Genomic DNA, 18,667 nt, shown 5'->3' with positions numbered 1-18,667 from the left:
TTGCCCTTTGAGTGAGACATGCACAAAGGAAACAAACTGAACAAACACGTGGAAATTTACAATACAGTAAATTTACAACGGGTATATTGTCTTGGGTTAAGGACAATTCTTTGATACGAGTTTTTAAGAGCTCACAATATCGCACATTAATATATAAAGCGCTTCAAATGAAAATCCTTCTTCAGGCCGAGACGGTAAATAATTACCGTGTCTTATGTACGCGGAAGAGGCTTTATGTTTTAAACAATAGCTCGAATAATATCGAAAACTGGTTATGTTTTTGAAACTATCTCAATGCGAGATAATAAATTGGCAAATTCCTTGCTCCACACACGATTTATAATATTTTTACTTGTAGATAGTACATGGCGCCATGGTAAGGCTTTGGACTTGCGGCCACAAAGTTTTGAGTTCGAATCACACATTGGGTGCAACAAATAGAAGTGATATCAATTTTCCCTTGGAAAGACATATCCAAATTTTATTTTCAATAAAATACAGCATTTTAGGCTATATAGATGTACGTAAAGATATAATGACAACAAGAAGACAATTGTCTTCTAATAGACATTTATTGTAAAAACAAACTAGTTGGTATTGGTATTTTGCCTGGAGGCAAGTTACATGAACCTTCTTTCTTTCATGAATTGTTATAATTGAACCAGTTTCCGTGAGACTTTAATGGTTTAATATGTTCATTAAGACCAAGTACTTTATCGTTATACTAAGTAACTCGTCTAATTTTAATTTTAACAAACGCCAAAAAAATACTCATGAACTTTGATGAATTTTCAAAATTAAACTACTTGTCGTAAGGCCGTAATATTTCAGTAAGTTCTATAAGACTATGATATATATCGCCGAAAAAAGTTCCATAAAAATCGACAGTTTTTTTTCAACAGTTAATTACAAGAAAACGGCTCGGTAGATTCTCACCTAAAACTAATCAGTATCATTTCCAACTAATATCTTTCGAACAGTTTTTGATTATTTAAAATCGATTCGGTAGTATGAGATTAAATGTGGACGAAAAATTTAACACTTTTTTCTAAATTACAAAAAAAAACGGCTTGGCCAATCTCGCACACAACTGAGAAACGATAATCCTCATTGAGATACAACAAATGGCTTTTGAATTTCTGAAATCGGTTCAGGCGTTTTTGAGCAAACGTCGATGAAAATTCTTATTTTGACAAATACCAAAAAAAAGGATATTAATTTTTGAAAACTTTGAAAAATTTTCAAAATTAAACGAATTGTCGTAGGGCCGTAATATTTTAGTATGATCTAGAAGACTATGGTATCTACCGTCAAGAAAAAAAAAATAAAAATCGTGGAAAAAATTTGTTTTAACACTTTACCAAATTTTTATCAAAAACTAATCAGCCCGACCGATCTTTACGAAAAACTAATCAGCACGATTCCCAACGAATATCTTTCAAACAGTTTTTGAATGTTCAAAATCGATTCAGAATTGCGGGCTAAAACGTGGACAAAAATTTTTTCACTTTTCTGCGATTTACAAAGAAACGGCCCGACCAATCGTCGCACAAGAAAATTGAGAAAACGTCAATTTACGACAAAAAATCTGTTCACACACACACACATACACACATACTTTTTCCTAATCTCATTCGATTCAGAATGGCTTGAAACGTCGAGAAAACAAAATTAGCGAGTCGGATTTTTTGATCAAAACATAAATTTCTCTTTTGGGAAGTTAAAAAATACAACGTGAAATAGCAATTGCAACATTAACAGATTTTTAATCCAAAAATTAATAATGCTTTTCTTCATTCCAGGAGCACCCAAAGTATTATGTTCCGAATCGACGATGCGTGTAGAAATCGAAATGGACGGTGAAAATTTGGGAAAACGATTTTATTTGGATCATTTACAACATTATCCAGATGAAAAGTGCAAACCCCGGAAGGAAGGCAACCTGGCTGTGTTCGAATTGTCCTTGGACGACATCTACCAATGCGGAGTAACTCGCATGGTCAACAAAATATCGGTAATTAGAATTTGATTCAAATTTAGTCAATATAATCGTAATAATAGTATTATATATTAATCCAGTCTACATTTCACTATGTTATCATCATGCAATAAAATAAAACAAGACCAAATTGTTGAAATCAGTCCCTGTTCAGACCGTCGAGCCACATCGGATTTATCAATGTTCAACAATTCATTACCAAATCTTTCAACAATTTGGAAGTAAACATAAACATATTTTAATGTTTTGTAATCAACATATATCATTGCATTTATACTGTATCAAAAAGACGTCTCCATCATAAATTTATTTTATCTTTTCTTGATCTGCAGAGAATTTATACGCATTTCAGTGCAATTTCAATTCGGAGATGAAATTCCAGTTAATAATACGATATGGACTAGTTAACTAATTTTATTGCAAACTCATGCCTCAAGTTACAGTAAGCATCAAAACCTATTTTAGAACAAGTACATCATCGGTTGCGAATATGTGAAATTATGTTAGTCTACTTTATTGCAAACAACCTGGTTTCTTTTGGAAAATAGTCGAAATCGTAATAAAAATACATTTATTTTTTATACAAGTATTCCATAACAATAAAAAGGCGTGGATAATATAAAATTTTAATTATACCTCGTTTAAATATTGTTGAAGTCATTGCAATGTATAATAGTGTGTCATAATTTTTAAAATAATCAAATTTGCATGTTTTTCATTTGTGAAATACCAATCAGAAATTCTTGTGACGATTATTGCTTTTTTCGCAGATAATTTTTATATTAATGGTTAGACGGCAAACCAATAGATGCCCCATTCTCGTTTTGATGTATTTCTTTATTAAATGACTAACGGTCGTTCTTTAATTGTGCTAATATTTCATTTTTTTTTAACAAACGAAACCGAAAAAAATTATGTGCATATAATATATGTATGTGTATATGAATAATAACACGTTGACTGCCTTTCTTTCTTCTTTTCATCATAACGATATCAACTATCCAATCCGGGATCCAATTTAAACTTGGTAAGACGTTTTATGAGATGCTGATTTACAAATAAACTAGTTTTGTCGATTGGGTATTTATTTTGCATTACGTATCGAATTCATTTTTTTTGTTCAATTTTGAGGAAAACAGGAACGACTAAAGCTTTATCTGTCTTAGTGATTTTTTTAAGCTTCTTGTATTAAAAATAATTTTGTGATATTCACAACTACAGTTTTATCTAACGTCTTTGATTTAGAACGAAAAAAAGAGTACAAGCAAAATTACTTACAAGGAGAACCCGCGCGTAATTTGTCTCTGATTTTTATGAAATTTGGCATAATGGTAGATTTTATTCCCAAGCTAACCGTAGTAAATTATTAGAGGCCTATGAACATCGGTTTAATTATAAAAATTAAAGTGATTTGTTAGAATAAATATATTTATATGTTCACAGAAAAGTACATTGATTTTTTAGCAAATTGTTGACAAAAGTAAGTACTTAGAAATTTTTGGCTAGTACATTAATTTTCGAAAATTGATTACAAATTACTCTTCTTCGGACTTATTTTCTATTATTATATTGGCCACGAAGACAGCGATCTTCATGGCACTGAGCTTTTGTACCGGAAAAGGGTAGCACACTAAAACTAAAGCCCACGTGATAACATGAGTTAATAAGTAATAAATATATATATACACAATATTCGATCAAGTAGAACTTAGTGACAAATCAGTGATCAAGAAATCAAGAAATCGAGAATCAGTACTTTATACAGTCTACTGTTACAGAGGTTAAAATAGAACTTAACAATCTGAGTCGTATGTGACGAAATACCAGATCAAGGTTATATACAATGTTATCTCCGTAAAATGTTAAAAAATTCACCCAAGAAATTTAAGTTTTGCATTCGTTAACAAATGTAGCTAATATTTTGGAAAATCCCTTAGAAATTTAAATCAGACATTGGGCTGTTTGTCCTCTGGCCGTCCCATTTTACCCCGTCTATCGGGTAAAAAGTACTGAGTTTTAAAATTTTGAAAAATAGCAAACAAAACATTTCTACAATGATGAATTAGCTGCTTTACTGAACTTACTGAACATAGTCAGATAGTTGTTTAATATGTGTTATTTGAATTGAAGGAGGATCTTTTCATGTGAGACTTGTAATTAGTTTTTTTTAAATTCTATTTTTATATCAGCATACTCGATGAATTTAAGAAACTATATTTTTGATTTTATGAATAATAAATTATCATTAAAACTTATAAAATATGAAAAAGTATAATAACAAATATACGTTTATGAATTTGCAAATGACGAATGGGTGTTAAATATGTGTTATTTTTGTTTTGTATATTACAATTAATGTTTTATATTTGTACATTTCAACAGGGCAAACGTGTCTACTACCACAAGATAATAGTTGAAAGTGAAGACCCTACGACGCCGAAAGAAATAATTAACGTCAAGTGCGCTGGAGAAGCAAAAAATCACACCTTGACTAGACGAAACGTCTTGCCGGCCGGCTTCCAGGAACCAGAGTAAGTACCATGAAATGGGTCTGTGATTAATTAAATTAATTGTGGATTGGACATAAAAACTTTATATATATATATAGTGCTTTATATATATAGTAGACAACAAAACTATATATATATATATATATATATATATATATATATAGTGTAGAGCGGGGCTTATAGGTCTGCAGTTAAAAAGGTCCATCACCGATATCTCAAAAACAAGTAAAATTACGATTTTTTTAAACAATATTTGATAGTAGAAGAAGTATAACCAGCCATCACCTTGATTTTTAAGACGACAATATTTGAAAATACATTACAGAAGTATTTTTTCATTGTTATTTTTTTTGGTCGTGAGCACTATTGTTTAGTTTACGAGACCTTAATATAATTTTTAAGTCTGCGTTATTTACGAGTTTTATAGATAAAATTATTGTTATTTTCAAGTTAGATTCAACAGTTTTTTTATATAACCTCTATATAAGCTTACATATTGGTGGGGTAAAAAGTACCATCTGAGCCTTTATCCTGGCAAAAATGTAAATAAAAAATAGTAAATAAAAAACTAAGTTAAGTTGCACGAAGTAATTTTACAAGAGTTGAGTTAAACAGTTATTCCAACCCCGCTGATGATTATTTCTGACGAAATACCAGATCGAAGTTATATATAATATCATTTCTGTAAAAAATGAAGCAAAGAAATGTATGTTTTGCATTGGTTGAATACTGTAGCTATTATTTTTTAAAATACTTTGAAATTCAAATCTGACATTGGATCTGTTCTCCCCTTGGCTGTCCCATTTTATTCCGACTAGGGGGTAAAAAGACCCAAGTTACAAATTAACAAAAAAAAAAAAACAAAAAAAACATTTGAGTTTTACTGAACATAGCCTTATAGTTGTTTGATTGATGTGTGTTATTTGTTGTGATATTATTGGTTTGGTTTTCACAATACAACTGCTTAAAGTCAAATTGAACCTTTGTGCCCCGCTCTACCCTATATACACCGCACTAAAAAATTAACACTGCCATGTATCACTGTCAGGAATTTCAGAATGTTATGTCTAAAATATCAATGTTATATTATAATGCATTGTGATAAGAATGACCGTTCCTCGAATATATCGAATTCAAAAAAATCTCAAAACAATCATGTATTAATTGTACAATGCATTATATCATATCATCGGTATTTAAAACATATCAATTTATAGTTCCAGAGAATTTTAGTGATGCATGATAGTGTTAATTATGTTTGTAATGTGACTCTAATGAATTGAGACTCTAATGTTTAATGAAATTTCATATCAGTTTTGAACAATTAAACAATATGATATATGGGAGAAATAACTCCCAAAATAAACGCTCCTTAATTTCTTTTGGAATTAATCCAATCCAGTTTTAAAAAGAATTGGATGGATGCTTCAATGAAGAGCATTTATTTATTTTGTTTACTATTATATAAGTTTCACCTTCAGAAATATGGTGGTCTATCGAAAAGTTTTGTCCGTTTGTAAAATAAACAAAATCCTTTTTTTTTCTTTTGCAAATTAACTTCATTGAAAAATATAATTGTCGTTATTATTAACCATCTCATACCAGCGTGTAGACAATTTGTCTATTTCGTCTGTTTCACCTTTAGATGCGAAAAGTTGAACTATCATATTTTGCTATGATATTTGCTATGAAACTATCATGCATTGCTAGTTTCATATCTTCATTTTTGAATATTGTGCACTTCACAAAAATTTTTAAGGACAAAAACAATTTATAATCAGAGGTTATATGTAATCTTTTTAACTCCCAGTTATAATTTAGTTCAAAAAAGGCTCGATTTAGTCCCAGCAAGATGTGCGTATGACATCTGGATCACCCAATTTTTTTTTTACTTATTCATGTAGCACTAATCTTGAATATGTACTTCCAAATCTAATCTATATTTTGAATGTGGTCAGAAATGATTTGTTGAGCTGAATTAAGCCTTTCTACAATCTTCGATGATTGTAGAAACCACAATCGTACCATATTTTGCATTTCCTATGCAGAAACTGTACTTATACCAAAAACTTCCTATTCATTTCAAAATGATTTTGTTGCATTTATTCCTTTCTATTAAAAATTTCTATATCGGTATATTCAAATAAAAAAAATATAATAAAGCAACACATGACAAACAGAAGATTGCGAGAATACTTTTTAAACCTTGAAACGTGCGATAGTTAGGAAGCTTTACAATATTTAAAATTCTGGATCAAATTTTAGAAACGTACAAAACTTAATTTTAGTACCCGAAAAACCGAAACAAAATTATTGATTCATATTATTAGAACAATCATTGAAAATGATACGTATGAAAATATTTGCCAAGTAGTCAATTGGGTAAATAATTCTAAATGAATTCATCCAAAAACCAAAAACGCACTTTTTTTTTCTCTCTTCTCATTTTTTACAATGATCCTCTCGTAACTAGAAAAATAAATAGTTACATAATAGCGAAATAGATTACTTTTGACAAATAATATTAGTTTATCTTTGATTGCTTGTTCATAACTTATTTCTCGTCACTGCAATAAAATCCACCTGACCTGAACTTAAGAACTAACATTATGAACACATTGCAATTTCATCATACTGGGTCAATTGGCAACTCTACAAAATGATATATAACATAATTTTCTCAAATTGTGGGTCAGGTCATGGTATAAATTCTGGAAAATTTTGTTATTTGGAAGCAAATTTTTCGAGAGCAAAAATAGTAAATAAGAATCATCCACACATTACATTGAAGCGTAATAATAATCATATCATCTGTAATATGTATGGTAATAAAATTCCCTGCAGCTACTGTAGTTTTCAAGTGTAGTTACTATTTTTAAAATCTAGCTCTAAAAAATTTAGACATCTTTTTAATGGCAATTAGAACTTCTCAGAACTACTTGTTCTATAAGCTTTTTTTATGTAACTCATCTAAAATTTGATGAGAAGGCAACCCAGATGTAACCATTTTTTTTTCCTGTGGCGGTACATATAATAGTTATGTGCATATGTTGCAGCAATGCTCTCGAAAGGCTATTTAGCTACTTGAGATTATATTTGAGATCTATAATAACAAGAGAAAATCTTATATCATATTGCTTGATAACGAGCTGACCGTTGGGATTGAACTCGGGACTTGGGATTGCTAGACCACGTCTTTTACCGCAACACCATAACTACTAAATATTCTGCATTTTTTTTATAATTTAAGCTGCAAACAAGTGGTGCATGGTATCGTTCCTCAAGACAAATTGCTGGAACTTCCCGTACCAAAAATTAAAATTTTTAAAAAAGATTCAATTTTTTGTTTAGAACTGTGAAAAAAATGATTTTTGAGAATAATAAAATTTTTTAAAAATTATACTTTTTTAAGAAATTTTGAACTTATTTTCAAGGCAATCGCGATACGTCAGCTGCGTAGAAATAAAATATCAAAGCGCGTAAACGCCGCGTCATTATGTTTATCACCAACATTGGTATGGAACCCATAAAAATGTTAAAGTTTATTCTCATTATTAATATATATATAATATATCTGATAATTTGATGTGCATATGTCTAATGATCATTTTTGTCCGCCAAATGGCGTTTTTTTTTACTTTTTTTTATTGTATCTCCGAAATCGTTGGACCTGCATTCCAAAAAATTATCAGATCTTCATTTTGTCAAAACAAATAAAATGTTTTTTAACTAATTCAAATCGGACGCTCCGTTCTCTCAAAAATTGAACTACAATTTTTGGCATTTTTTGCACTGCATCTGCCTTGTTCAAAAACTAAAAAGTCTCCTCATCAATAAAATTCAAATGTTTTTTGAATCATTCAAATCGGTTGATTCGTGTTCTCGAAATCGTCGACGAAAGTTTGTATCCGCACATACATAGACGCACACATACATCCATTTTTTAAGGTATGCTAAAATTTTCAGAGACCTTTAAAACTTTCAGATATATAAAAGTTGTAATTTTCGTTTCTTTGCGATTCCCTACGGGAAGTTAAAAATAAGGACATTTGGCAATTTTTTCTCAGAATGACTGGTAGTCGGATTCGGTCATCGCAATTTCATTTTTTATGTATATACAATTGCCACTGATTTATGATAACTTGATGGAACGTATGAGCCATTAATCATGCGATTATGCAATAATACTTATGTACAAATGTTATTGCAACTTTAATAGATCATAAATATATTGTATTACCTCTTTTAAATGTCATACTATAACAGATTGCAGAATTGCTTGTTAAATGCGAAATATGTTCATGATATAATAATTTCCTTTTGTGAGACGCAAATGTAATAATAAATTAGTATTGAAATAATTGTGAAGTAAGGCGTGCGAGTAACAATAACAAGAAGGCGTGTAATACAATGCAATTGGAATAAAATGCATTTTCCGAAGAAACGACGTATTGTAAGCTATCTCGTTTCGACAGACTTCGATGCTGAAAATCTCAAGAAAATTCGTGAGAAAATATATGCAATTGCGTGCTTTTAATATTGTATTGTTCAATGCACAGGTGTGGCGACACGTTTTTAGACTTTGGGGCCACATCATAAATCACCTTCTATATTTGAATTAACTAATAATTTGATTTAGATTATTTGAAGCCTTAAGATAAAAGTGGTATCAAAATAGTAGTAGTATCAAGAAAGTAGAAAAAGAAAAAAAAGAAGAAAAAAGAAGAAATATTAAATTTTCAATCTCGAATACACTGTATAATTATTTTCCCAAAAATGTGTCATTTATGTGAGTAATTTTTTGGGTAACAATAATCTTTCGGCACTTCATTCATTCATTCATTCATTCACATAAATTGATAACTGATATAGCTTTCCATACTAAAATAAATAGTATCGATTGTATATATCAGTAGATTGTAATATTCGTAGAATAATTCCTACTATTCTGTCAAAAAATTAATTTTATTTTTACTCCCTTTACTCTGAATCCATTTTTTATTCCTAAATTAGACTATATGTAACTACAACTAGTATGTGGTAAACGTAAATTGTTTTTACTCCGATATTTTTTTGAAGTGGAGCTTTTCAAAAATGAATTTAAGCATCCAATAAAAAAATTCGATTAGATATTAAAATAGAAAAATACAATAAGTTCAAATGGCGGAAATAAGAGTTATTTAATTATACAATTTCAAAACGTTGATGATAAATCAAATTGTTCATTTTTATTATGTTTTTTTATATATCTATATAGGGTAAAGTGGGATCCAATTTGACGTCGAGCAATTATATTGTGAAAACTAAACTAATTATATCACGACATATCAAACAAACAACTATCTAACTCTGGTAATTCGCCATTGTAGAAATGTCTTTTTTGTGTTTTTCAAAAATTTGTCGCCTGTTTTTTTTCACCCCATAGGCGGGGTAAACGGCCAGAAGACAAACATTCCCAATGTTTTTTTTTTAATTTTAAAAGGATTTAAAAAATAATAGCTACATTTCAATCAAAGCAAAATATAGATTTCATCGGTACATTTTTTACAAAGATAACACTGTATATAACCTTGATCTGGTACTTCACCAGAATATTAATCAGCAGAGTTGGAATAACTATTTATTTAATTTGTTTCATATAAAATTGCTTTTTTTCAACTTAGATTTTGTACTATTTTTTATAGTTTACATCTTTACCAGAGTAAAGATTCAGTTGGTCTTTTTTACCTTACACACGTGTAAGTTTTTATAGAAGATATATATAAAAAACTGTTGGATCGAACTTAAACATAGTAACACATCTTATAAAATAATTTTAAATAACGTATACTTGAAAATTATATTCAAGCATCAAGAACTAAACAATAGTGCTCAAAACTGAAAAAAAAACCCTCTACTCTACTTTAAAATAGTATGAATCAATAACAAATTTAAGGCTTTACTTGGTTTTGAAATAATTTTTGATTTTCGACGTTTCCGGAATTTTATATGATTTTTTATTGTATATTTTTAAGGATTTTTGGGTAGTACTGTTCAAAATTGATAAACACAGAGATAATACTGATGTAAATAACCTTGAACTGGTATTTTGTCAGAAATATTCATCAGCAGAGTTGAAAAAACAATTTAACTTATCTTTTTTAAAGTTGTTTTCCACCTAAATTTACTTTTTTATTTACTCTTTTTCTATTGTTTACACCTATGCCAGAATAAAGATTCCGTTGCTCGTTTTTACCCCAAACACATGTAAACATTTATAGAGATTATATAAAAAAAACGGTTGAATCTAACTTAACAATAAATAATATATACCTAAAACTTATATTAAGGTTTCGTAAACTAAACAATAGTGCTCAGAACCAAAAAAACTGACAACGAAATAAAATACTTTTGTTATGAATTTTCAAACATTTTCTATAGCAACGTGGTCAGAATCAAGGTGATTATACATCTCTCAATGAGAAGTCTCAAATTGCTATACGGCTTAATGGATTTGTTGTTTATCGCTTAACAAAAGTGTTAATACTATTTTTTGGTAATAAGTAAAATTTAAAAGCTACAGCTGTTTAAATGCAAAAAGTCAAGTATGCTCAATGTACCCCATAAGTGGGGCAAGTTGAGCACTAAGGAAATATATTGAAATCATAGATTCAATGCCAATTAGTGATGAAATAAAATAAGTTTTTAATAACCAGTTCTATATTTATAGTCTTTATTGACAGAGAAAACAAAACTTATAACTTTGAATAATTAACGAAAAGTAGAATCAACAAAACAATATCGTACCTTAGGAACTACTTTACCATTATATTCAGTATTTTTGTTTGAAATCATTATTTCTTTATATTATTACTCATAGACTTAGCTCAAATCTTAAAAATAATAATTAATTTCTAAAAGTTAATGGTAATTGTATCAGTGACAGAACAAGTTTAGCAACTATGCTCAACTAACCCCAACTCGGAATTTCAAAATAAAAGTGAATTTATAAAAAAACCGTGAGAATTATACCCAGAATCTCTGTGCATATTAAATGTACTATAATTATATGGAAGAATAACAATTACCTGATTAAAAATAAATAACATTTGACTGAATCAGACGAAAACTCGTGATGAATTACTTTTCTACTTTTTGGTCCCAAAATAAACAAAACGCCCGTGAGCCTCACTCATTTGTCTAGCGGCCACTGGCGATCGCGAGATGTTTATTTCTTCCAAACCTCGATCTTTTCTCGCCATATAATGCCTAAACGAACGGCAAATAGGTATAGGTCGACATATTTCGATTGTTCAACTTGCCCCTATGCTCAACTAGCCCCGCTTTACCCTACCCTATCACACGAATAACAAAGTAACAAAATTGTGAGTTAATTACTTCTTCATCTCTTATTAGGCAAGTCAAAGAAGTTTAATTCCGACCAACCCAATAAATCCCTGATTTAAATATTCCCATCCCAAGTGCATGTTCTATCGACACCATCAACGTCGTGTCCCACTTATCAGATGGCTAGACAAGTAGGGCCATCTGTAAAGTGGAGACGATTCTCGCGAAAGTTCGCACTACTATCAGGTTTGACACCAATGCGTTCCACCTCGGAACAAAGACTTCGCACTAAAAGAGCAAAAGGAAATATAATTTCGTTCGGCCTACTTACATTGTGATCTAGATATTACAAACTGCAACTGCAATTGCATTGAAATGCGAGTTAACATTTTTATAACGCATCGCAGTTTCGAAAACTGATTCGCTTCTACTTTAATAACTCATGAATCATCTCTAGAAATGCAGTAAAACTGCATTCCAACATTTGTGGGATTAATATGGAAATGCTTATGGTTTTATGCAACTTGAATTACTATTTTTGACTCTGATTTATAATGGATATTTTATTTTTAAGCCGCCAGGTTTTAGTTTACATTGTACGGTATGGTAAATTAAGTACTTGTCATAACTGTCGTAATTTAAATATATTTGACCCTAATTTCAAATTGATAATTATTTGATCATAAATTTGAATTAAGGAATTTGGGAAAATATTTTAGCTAATGCAACATTTGTCTGAACAGATATATATTTCAATAATTATGCATAAAATAGTGAACATCTAAAATACATAGACTATTACAAAACAATTTCTTCTAATGATTGACTGTGTTCTCGTAGATATATTTTTGATCAGTACATATGATCCAGAAGCAATATAACGAGACAGCTTAGCTTAATGTAATTCGATTATAACCTCATTATTTAAAATATAGAGCTAATCATGGCTCTATTTCATAAATGATGTCTTTACTGATCCAAAAACGTTGGTTAGCTAAGACCGGTCCCGTGTTCAAAACCCATCTAGGCCAGCTTGAGATCAAGCAATATTTAATCAGATGTTGTCTTGATATTATAGATCTACAATAATTAAAAACGGGCTTTCGGTGGCATTGGTGCAAATTGGTGATGATATATAACATCAGTATTAGATAAAATATATAATAAAATCTCATCACAATGAGAATAGTCAACCACCGGTTGCATTTTTATAACAGTAAATTCAGGAATTACATTACAACATTGTAACATACTTGTTAATTTTATTATTGAAAATTTTTAAGTAAAAATCTAAAAATTTGAGCATAAACCAATAAGGCAATCGCATTTCGCTCACATTCAGTTCAAATATTTCGCTCTCGCACATTTACGCTTAAATCATTTTTACTTTGTGAGTAAAATGCACTAGCAAAAATCTTGTTAGGTTTTTATTTTTTCACTCATTTCTTTTGAGCAATAAAATTATCTAATATTCTAATGTGTCACAATCGTGATTAAGGGCGCCAACCGTTGTCAACACATTTTAGTAATTTTTTTAAGGAGGGTCTTCTCTCAAAGTCGACCGATTTTAAAGATTGTAAATTCATATTTCAACAACAAGTCGTGATTCTTGAAAATTCTGGTTAATTGTGTTATTATTTTCTACTGTAGTCCTAAAAATGTCATTCAGGATTACGGTTCCAAAGTTTAAATGACCAAAATTAATAAAAATTAATTACAATAACCGAAAAACGGTCATAATTTTACCAAAGCTCTAGGTTGCACGTGAAAGCTCATAATGTCCTCATATTTTTCGTTCTAATTTTCAGGACAGTGAAGGTCACTACTATCGTCCAGTTTTAAAATGTATATAAATCACCACGTTTCAACTTCACGTTAAGATCTGGAACACGTTATTTATTTAATTAACTTAATGTTATTATATACAAATAACAATTTTATTTCTGTAAGACAGATATCAAATTAAACGGCTTAATAATCGACTCAATGAAGTAAAATTTTTCGACGATTTTTTTCCTATCTTTCTCAAATAGACTCAAATGTTCAGTTGATCCGGTTGAAAATTCACAATTACCTAATTTTGACGATATTAGTCCCAACCTTTTAAAACATACGAGGAAGTTGCCATGGTTAAAAGCTCAAGATGGTTAATAATATCAAATTTAACATGATAACATACACTACTCAAATACAAATATGTATGTAAAAACAAAAATGATACAATTTCAACGCAGAATGTTATATAGAGTAATATAAAGTATAAAATCAATTCGTTAAAAAATCAATTTATACTGTCGAATAGAATAGGATATGAAATAAAAGTAATGTATTCGGCTGAAGTGCTGCAGCTAATCATCTGGAGCACTTCTTCAATATAATACAATTTAATAGAAGGGGCTAAAGATCTACTAATTAAGGGCCCTAAAAAGACAATTCTTTGTTATTTATATTTATCTCATGATTTTTTCAGAGATTTGGAAATTACAAACAGTTTCGTGAAAGACGCACCAGAACCTATCCTCGGTGTGGGCGTTCGGCAGGCTGGTCGTTTGGTGACCGGAGAATTGAACGTCAGTCCAGGTACTCCTCTACAAATGGAAATCTTTTTGGACAACGGATCTGCTCCGGTTTACGGAATTTTAGCCACTTACATGCAAGTAACGGATACCAAATCGCAGGAAGAAACTATTATCTTTAACGGGTAAGTTTAAAAATTATAATTTAATTCATAATTGTATTGAAAATGCTCGAATCTAGAAAAATGTTAAAAAATGTCAAAAAAAATTGAGTAGCAAATTTGCTAGATCAACATAAGTTAAAAGATGAAATATAGTTGTTGTATGTTATATAAATCAACTATTTGTCCATTGAAAATTCAACTGTCTTCTGGACGTTAATTGATAATTCAATAATTAATGTAAATTTTTTAAATAGTACTAAATTGTGGTGATTATGATAATTTTCCAAAAAAATCGTAAAAGTATACACAGTCTTACACTATAGAGAAATAGTACAAATCATCAAATATTTAGCACCCATGTATTATTTTGATGATTTTGTAATTAATTATTAATTTTTAATTTCGGTTTATAAAAACTGATAATATCATAGATATTACCAAATAGCTTTACATATTGTTCACTCATTGAAAACGGACAGTTTTAGTATTTTAATGCATACATATTGTTCACTTATTGAAAAGGGACAGTTTTAGTATTTTAATGCATTTTTTCAAATTGCAATATAGATTAAAACCGATTTAAGGTTTTACTGATTATTGTTATTAAATATCGATAAAAACCATAAAGTGTCGATTATAATAAAAATTTGCGTTCTTTGTTTTCAAAAATATCGTTGTAGCAAAATTAAATATAGAAAATTTGCATTAATTTTTTGTTTGCACAACCAATACGTAGCTTTTCATTAGCATTCTTGTAAAACATTTGATTTATTTTATATAATAATGTATACAACATTCTTATATAGCAAGAATGATTTTACTATATTAATACATTGAGTAAAATTTTCAAAATTTACGACAATGTACGGTACTTGTAATATCAAAAAAACGAAACGAGTAATACAATTTTAAATATATAACTAATATAATTCTGCGTAAATAATTTAAGTAATCTTTTAATTTGGGCTGTTGATACGTTATTGCAAAAACATAAAAATATGATTGTATATAAATTATGTACTTGAGTAATATTGAAATTTGAGCTGTTAAACCGCTAATATTAAAATGTGTAACAATAAATATAATTACACAGAAATATTAAAACATATAACAAGAAATATTATTGTAAAGAAATAATTTGAACAAAATTTAAATTTGAACTGCAGATACAATAAAATTGCAAATTATCAGGAAATGTGATTACACATAAATCATTGAACTAATTTTTAAATTTGAACTGTAAGTTCGATAATATTGAAAAATATAAAACAAATTAAGATTATACAAATAATTGTAGTTAAATGTGTATTTAAACTGTAGTTACTGTAATACTGAAACATATACTAAAAAATTTAATACTGCATTGATAATTTGAGTAATCTTAAATTTGAACTGTTGATAAAATGTTATTTAAAAAATTTCAAATGACAATTGGCAATCTATCTCTATATTCTGGTGTACCAGAATTTGCCTTGATAAAGCTCTTTATTTCATAGGACTTATATCCCATAAAAGGTAAATATGTAAAAACATATATTATTTCAGATGTTCAGTAGATCCATATTTGTTCGAGAATTTCAATACAGTAGATGGTGATTTCTTATCCGCCAAATTCCGGGCGTTCAAATTTCCGGATTCGACGTACGTTCAATTCAGAGGCACAGTCAACGTGTGTTTGGACAAATGCACTGGCGTAAGTACAAAGGATATTGGAAATATTGTGATAAAACTCGATGCATGTGAAACTCATTTCATTTTCAATAATATAACAGATTCATAATAATACATACAATATATAGAAAATATTTTGTAAGCATGTATATAAGCCGTGATAAAAGTGCTCGTCAAACATTTTGGCAATTTACTTTCTAATATGTATATTATCAAGAGATAAGAATGTAAAGTACTCGACAGTTTTTTTTTAATTTTTTATATACCTCACTGACTATTTAGCCATTTACATTATTTTTATATCCTACTGCTATTTCACAGCACAGCAGTACTAGCTATTTCCATTTGAAAAATAGAATTCAATTTGAAAGCACATTTTTTTATCTATACTGATATAAATACTGCCACTGAGTGTTTAGATAAATCATTCTCATTGTAATAATTATAATCAATCGGTTTTTAGGATATCAAATTTTTTAACAATTTAATCGAATTTATTATCCCAGGTGGAATGCAGCAACGGTCAAATCGGATATGGTCGTAGGCGCAGAGATATTCGATCGCCATCTAACAACAAGGTCTACGAAATTTCGATGACTACATTCATCAAAGTGAACTATGACGATAATTCTATCATCGATAAAGGTAATATCAGAATTTACGATTAAAAAATTAAAATATCTAATATATCTTACTCCACTCGGTAATGTGAAAAAATTTACCGCACTACTGAAAGAAATGCGTAAATCAGAATAGTCGCAAAAACTTAATCTAATTATTTACTGTTTAAGAGTAGGGGGAAGTCCCCAAGTGGCGGACACCTAAGGTTATTTATAAATAAATCAAAAAATACTTTACGAAATGTTTAATAAATTATGATTTATGTTAGATAAAGTTAGAAATAAAAGTAAATTATCAAAACCGCAATCTTTGCTCAAAAATAATTAATACTATCAATCAAACTTTACTATCAAAAAATATAATTTTAAACAGTGGTACCTAGTACCGGACATTTCAAAATAACCTGCATTGATCACATATGTAGCCATCTCCACGCTCTGGAATGTCTGCTCATGTGTTTTTGACGAATATTCTTAGATATTGCAAAAAAGTCACTATTCATCCACTCTTTTGGCTGGGCTACACCGATGCTCTCAGCTGGTGCATTCATAAGCTTTTTATTCTTTGACTAGGAAATACGAAAAATATGGGTATGTAGTGATCGTTAGCGCTCATACAGAATAAAATTAAATTATTGGAATAAATTACGTAAATTCTCACAAGAAATATCAATATGTATACTGTCCCGCACTAAGGGGCGACTTAGTGTCCGGTGCTAAAGGACAAACATTTTCGTTCATTTGATGGCACCTACTAAAATTGGTTAAAAGATCTAATGATATTCTAGCATTTTACGGATAACAATCAAGTACAACTTTTATCTTTGCATACCACTCAAATGTAAATGCATAAATATGCTAGAATTACTTCCATTGATATTTAGGTGACGCCGTGATTTTGCGCCTAAAATCAGAAAGGGTTGCTCTCGCCGTGGCCGTGTGCGTCAGGCGAGACTTGGCTCGTGATCCTGTACCTGTGTACCCCCCATGCCCCCTTCACTTGTATTTTGAAATGAAAAGATTTATACTCGCTTAAATAATACGTGTTAAATAGAGTGTCCGGTGCTTGGTGCCGTCCGGCGTTACGGGACTTCCCCCCTTCATTCTAGTCTAAAAGTTTTTAGAATAGAATTATTCTATAAATTTCGAAGATTAATTATTCAATAATATATGTACAAGAGGATTTTCCAAAATTTAAATCATTTTCAGAAATACAGCTTTCTGACCTCGAAATTCCTCCCACGTTTTGTTCCTTCGCAAAACTTCAAACGCTTTTTTCTCGTATACTTGATGTTATGCCCTTCAAAATTTTCTTCCGGTAATGTAAAATTAACTATTTTTAATATACCAATACGTTATCTATTTTCTCATTTGCAGAAAACTTATCAGAATTGGAAAACCAGATTAAGAGACTCAAGATAACCAACCAGAAATTGGCCCGCAACAGCCGTGCCGAAGGTTACTTTGTCCATGAAGATCAGGAAGAAGACGAGGAGATGGATTCTCGCGAGGCAGAAAGAGCAACAGTTGAAGAAACCTCATCCAGACGATCCTCCGAAGAAGATTCTATGGAAAGTGCCGGTGCATTTCTTACTTATGCATCTTACTTGTCAATTCTCACTGCTTACATAATTCTTAACAGATTAGTATGATGATTTATAAAATATTATCCGTGCATTAGGCAGATTTAAGATCTTTCTCATAAAATAATAAGTTGAATCACGAAATGTTAGTTTCTTCACAACGGCAAATTTTTGGCAATTTAATTTAGACAATATAAAAAAATAAAAGTGATTACACATTATTGATAATTTTATGTGAAAGTAACTAATTTCTCTAATGTGCGGAAAATAAGAACCAC

The 18,667-nt window shown here is 29.8% G+C and overlaps 1 protein-coding gene across 1 annotated transcript in view; it reads left to right on the top strand.

Moving 5' to 3' along the window:
* The window catches only part of LOC113376037, a 245,732-nt gene extending 227,274 nt beyond the window's left edge, over positions 1–18,458 (top strand). The window contains exons 2-7 of the mRNA XM_026615966.1: positions 1,803–2,014; positions 4,382–4,530; positions 14,306–14,536; positions 16,061–16,208; positions 16,693–16,831; positions 18,184–18,458. Coding sequence (XP_026471751.1) covers positions 1,803–2,014; positions 4,382–4,530; positions 14,306–14,536; positions 16,061–16,208; positions 16,693–16,831; positions 18,184–18,458 — 1,154 coding nt within the window. The remainder of the gene's footprint in view (positions 1–1,802; positions 2,015–4,381; positions 4,531–14,305; positions 14,537–16,060; positions 16,209–16,692; positions 16,832–18,183) is intronic.
* Positions 18,459–18,667: the final 209 nt, after the last annotated feature.

This window comes from Ctenocephalides felis, unplaced genomic scaffold (genome assembly GCF_003426905.1).
Source record: "Ctenocephalides felis isolate EL2017-DRISC unplaced genomic scaffold, ASM342690v1 CF-g0.4_SCAFFOLD_01886, whole genome shotgun sequence".
Taxonomy (NCBI): domain Eukaryota; kingdom Metazoa; phylum Arthropoda; class Insecta; order Siphonaptera; family Pulicidae; genus Ctenocephalides; species Ctenocephalides felis.
The sequence above is the reverse complement of the archived record's forward strand: the minus strand, read 5'-3'. Positions and strand labels throughout refer to the sequence as shown.